Source organism: Papaver somniferum, chromosome 4 (assembly GCF_003573695.1).
Source record: "Papaver somniferum cultivar HN1 chromosome 4, ASM357369v1, whole genome shotgun sequence".
Lineage (NCBI taxonomy): Eukaryota > Viridiplantae > Streptophyta > Magnoliopsida > Ranunculales > Papaveraceae > Papaver > Papaver somniferum.
Window position 1 is genome coordinate 42,789,905 of NC_039361.1, and position 4,692 is coordinate 42,794,596.

At 37.4% G+C, this 4,692-nt stretch overlaps 1 protein-coding gene across 2 annotated transcripts; it reads right to left on the reverse strand.

The window, feature by feature from the left end:
* Nucleotides 1-264: 264 nt before the first annotated feature.
* LOC113273790 (50S ribosomal protein L27-like) lies at nucleotides 265-3,300 on the reverse strand. 2 transcript variants are annotated; one of them, XM_026523396.1, is made up of 4 exons: nucleotides 3,248-3,300; nucleotides 1,445-1,555; nucleotides 1,215-1,345; nucleotides 265-678 (listed from the first exon to the last, which is right to left on the reverse strand). In XM_026523396.1, exons 2-4 carry the CDS (start codon nucleotides 1,536-1,538, stop codon nucleotides 409-411), a joined length of 495 nt encoding a protein of 164 aa, XP_026379181.1. In that variant the 5' UTR covers nucleotides 1,539-1,555; nucleotides 3,248-3,300; the 3' UTR covers nucleotides 265-408. The 2 variants fall into 2 exon arrangements, with proteins under 2 accessions (XP_026379181.1, XP_026379182.1); XM_026523397.1 differs by lacking the exon at nucleotides 3,248-3,300 and adding an exon at nucleotides 3,070-3,211.
* Nucleotides 3,301-4,692: the final 1,392 nt, after the last annotated feature.

The window sequence follows — 4,692 nt, forward strand, 5'->3', positions numbered from 1 at the left end:
AGTTTGTCAAAAGAAAGCCATTGGCATACAAAATCTGTGCACATCTAAACCAATTTCATGTTTTGTTTCTAATAGAGTCCCTACTAGTGATGTTAGACGATTATATCAGAGGTGCTCACCAATCCTAATAGACAAGCAGACATATACGTAGTTAGACGTTCTTTACTTTTCCAATTCTGATGGCATATTCAGAGACAAAACTACTTCTGTGACTATCCTCAAATAACAAATAATAAAAACAGAAAGAGAAATTAAACACAACAGTAATAAAGTACAGCCTGAAATTTATCCAACTGCATAAAATAAACCCTGAAACTGTAAAATAAAAGAGGCAGTGAACAGCACTCCAAAATCCTCTATGGGAACAGGGATTAGAAGAATTCAATGTTGTTTTCTAAATGTTAATTCCTAAGCCTTGGCTGTTTTGAGTACAACAGGGGTTTTATCAGCATAGATAACATGACCTTCTTTGGCATTATTGGTATAGACAGGGTGAAGTACATGGCCATCTTTGGGCTCGACGTGGACCCACTTACGGCCACTCAGCTTATGACGCTCAAATTTAACATTACCTTCTTTCAGTGCAAACAAGGTGTGATCCTTCCCGATTCCAACATAGTTCCCAGGATGAAACCTTGTGCCCCGCTGACGTACTATGATGTTTCCAGGAATTACTCTCTGCACAAAACCAATTTGCAAGTATCATCAGTAAACACATCTATGTAAAAAAACACTCTACAATTTGACCATGTCAACGTGTGGACAGTCATGACCAATTGACCACCACTAAGACACTACAGCGAGTACTTGTACATGATTATGTCTGATTTTGTTTATGCATGGTCTGTAATAGGAAAAAATGGTATTGACCTTCCTTTATCTTCTAAATCAGTGTCTCATGTCTAACAATATTAGAATAATAACTTAAAACTAAAATCAAACTGTAACAATTGTCGTGTCAAGTTTATATGAAGAATTCAAAAATTGTAGTGTTAGATTTGGTTTTTTCCACTCACTGTCTCAAACACCTCATCCAGGGTTGCACCCTGATAACAGTAAGGTTTTGAGTTGGCAAAGTTTGAATGACATTATTCAGAAAGATGATTACTTTGCACATGAAGATTCTTCATCATCACTCAACAGATAAGGGGACGATGCTCGAAAAATTGATGGCATAAAAGAATTAAATGAACAGGATGCTTAATAACACTTACCTCCCCGCCAAATTTCTTTACCCCCAAATTCTTGGGATTAGAATCGCGACCATTCTTTGAGGATCCAGCAGCCTTTTTGGTAGCCCAGCGCCTAATTATCAAGCTTGCTACTCCTCCTCCTGCTGTAACATCTATAATGTTTTGATACACTATTAGATACCAGCGACACCACAAATTTGATTAAAATACTAGAAATTAAACAGTGACTTATAATGAGAGCTCGGTTCTACCAGAGAGACCACTATAGACGGAAACATTAGTAATTAGCTCTCTCAGATTCCCTCTTTTACATAGAGTTGAAGAAAGATTACTCATTATATTCATCTTTGACTGAGGTAAATCTGAAGAAGAAGAAAAATCTAAAATCAGAACATCAGAAACAAAATATACGAATCGCATAGATATTTTCTCTAATCTAAAAGGCGATATGGAATCTCAAGATGGAGCAACAAAAATATACCAATGCTTGAACTACCAACCTGTCCTACATTGTTGGTTTACATTAAAATTGACCGATACACGAACTACCCACATTTGGTTCTTCACCAAAACAGCAAACTTTGGATGAAACTACTAATCTAGTCTACAGCATTGTCCTTATAGACGACAAACCACGATCGTAAGACTCAAACTCCATGAATAAAAACGCATCAATTGCTTTAAGATAAGAATATCCATGAAACAGTTACGGTCTCACAAATCAGTTGCTTCTTTAAGCGACTAATGTGTGCTTCCTTAATCTCAGTCTCCTTCATGAAACAATTACGGCATCTCACAAATCATCACAGTATGCAATATCTAATGTAATTGTCAACATTTGAAAACAAATGACAAACAAAGAGAACAAAAAGAGATACATTAGAAATTAGACCTTCAAGACTTCAACAACAAAAAAAATCTTTTAGTAAATGTAGTTTCTTTGATGAGATGAGATATATTCATTATGGACTTTGAAACCCCATTAGAATTGTAAGGCGTCCAGCTCAAACCCGAATAATTATTACCAAACCACACAAGAAAAAACTGACTCTCGTTAACATCCTTGTGTTTATATATTGATACATCGACTACTACTGTCTAGAAATTTCATCTGTATGTGTTTATATCATGATTTGAAACTTATATGGTGTTGTCCACCGGAGACTGCCTAACACAATCTTAATTTCTGGCTATTCCAATCCATGCTCTACTATGCTGGTTAAGGTTGCTTATATCGTTACTCAAATTCAGCTTTACATCGGTGTTGAAATTCAGCTTACAGGGGAAACTGAATTCAGAGTTTTAACACACCCGACAAAGTATTTGTGCACAGCTATCACACTTCACACTTCAAATAAAAAGAAATGCTCCCAGAGTAATAAAGAAGATCCTTGATACGAAAAACACAAATGAGAATCATGTCAATTCTCAACTAAAAGGAACAAACTTGCAATAGTGTTTCTAAGTTAAACACAATACCCAGACTTTACATCACACACAAACAGGAGCGGCATGCGACTGGAAATCTTGTTCTTTCAGTGAAAAGAAGAAATAAATAAATAAATAAGAGATACCAATAGCTCTCAGATAAGGGGCACAGTTTACCAAATACAAAAACATCAAATTCGGCTTAAACCCATTGATTGAAAATGTGATTTTATAACTACTGATCCAATCTCCTTACAATTATGTACATTGAGGCATTCAATTCAATTCAACCAATTAGACAATACGTTTCTTAAACTACAGAAATCTAAGACCATTTTTCTCTCTTAAAACAGCCTCTATAATCTTATGAACTATAAACCATAATGATCACATATAGAAACAACAGAATCATCCATTGGGCACTCGAAAACAAAGAGGATTTAACAACCTGGGTAAGTCAAATCAGCGAGGAAAATAATGCCCCAAGTAACAAATTGGATAGAAAAACTAGCTGGTTTATGGGGTTTAAGGGTTCTTCTAGTTACCCTTGTGTCAAGAAGGATGAAGACAGAAGAGATTCTAAGATAGAGAGAGAGAAATTACAAGAAGAGGAAGAAGCTTAGTACCTGTCTGCAGAACCAAGCTTTGAGGAAGCCGAACTGAGAAATGGAACAACCAATGAAGAGCCAAAACATGTAAAGAAACTCTCGGGCCCTAAATTTTGTTGTGCCCTTAAGGCAGCCAAAAGGCCCAAAACGAAGTTTGGGTCCATTGTTTTCCCAAGACAAGAAAATAGTACTGCCTTTTTTTTTGATCGGTAAAGAATTTGGTGCTTGAGAGTTTCGAACTCAGGTCACTGGTATCATCGCCCAATAACTTTACCACTACACTACAGTGACGTCGGCAAGAAAATAGTACTAGCATTTCATTGTTTCATAGATTCAATGAATCTTAATATTGTTGAGGCATATTTGTGTACACATGTCAAACACAATGATTTGCTATTTTTGTATTCATTATGGTATGATAAAGTGACAAATGTACATAGCAAAGTGTCAAATATATCACTTAGACATGCGCGATATAGTTTCTTCCGAGTGATAAGGACTTCATCGGACCATCGTTATATGTTCAGCAGATTGCTCGAGGTCAGAGTAACGTCAGCTTTAGTCTTGCTATCGCTCGTAGTTTTGATCATAGTTCATCGGTTCCTCATCCAAATGCTGGAATTTTTTCCTCTACGAAGCAGACATGAGAGGTGTTTACGCTCCCCACAGTGATGCTATCGTTATATCAGCCTGGATAGGAATGTTCCGAGTACACCGTATTCTAGTAGATATGGGAATCTTTGTGAGCGTGATATTTTCAGGAGTTTATTCATCTATGAATCTCTCACACGACTTGATCGAGGAGGACGAAAATACAAATTATCGGCTTCAGTGGCGATGTAATGAAAGCGATTGGAAAGGTAAGATGCCAATAGCAGTAGCAAATAAGTATGTTTTGGGAAATTTCTTATTGCCGCTGAATTGTCGAGCTCTCTATAATGTAATCGTAGGACGAGACTAGATGCATGTGATCATTGCAGTCACATCCTCATACCACCAGTTCCTAATGTTCGTTATATCTGAAGGAGTCGTGAAGGTGAGAAGCGACCAGATGGCCTCCCACAAGTGTCACGAGAATGCTATGGACGAATACCGAAAATCAGAAGTTAGCGGGAGCCGTATCCCGCGAGTAGAACAAAAATAACAATTACAGATCCCTCTCCCGCCAGAATTATATGTGGGAGAGGACGCGACTGATTCTCTAATAGTCGAAAAACTAATTAAAGCCCGGATTGGGAACGAAAAGCACAAAACCACGTTTGTATGGGAAGATCTACCCGCGCACGAGCTAGATTTTTTGGTTACACTGTTAAGGGAAAACGTTGACGTTTTTGCATGGATTTTTGCTGAAATTCCAGGAATAGATCCAAGCATAACATGTCACAGGTTAAACATCGACGAGAAGTTCCATCCAATTCGTCAGAAGGTTCGGAATATGGGTTAAAGCAAGAAGATGAGGTGGC

Coding starts and splice junctions, on each gene's coding strand:
- LOC113273790 (XM_026523396.1), bottom strand. CDS start 1,538: ATGAATATAATGAGTAATCTTTCTTCAACTCTATGTAAAAGAGGGAAT. Junction 1,346..1,444: donor CGTCTATAGTGGTCTCTCTG/GTAGAACCGAGC, acceptor AAAACATTATAG/ATGTTACAGCAGGAGGAGGA. Junction 679..1,214: donor TAAAGAAATTTGGCGGGGAG/GTAAGTGTTATT, acceptor GGTTTTGTGCAG/AGAGTAATTCCTGGAAACAT.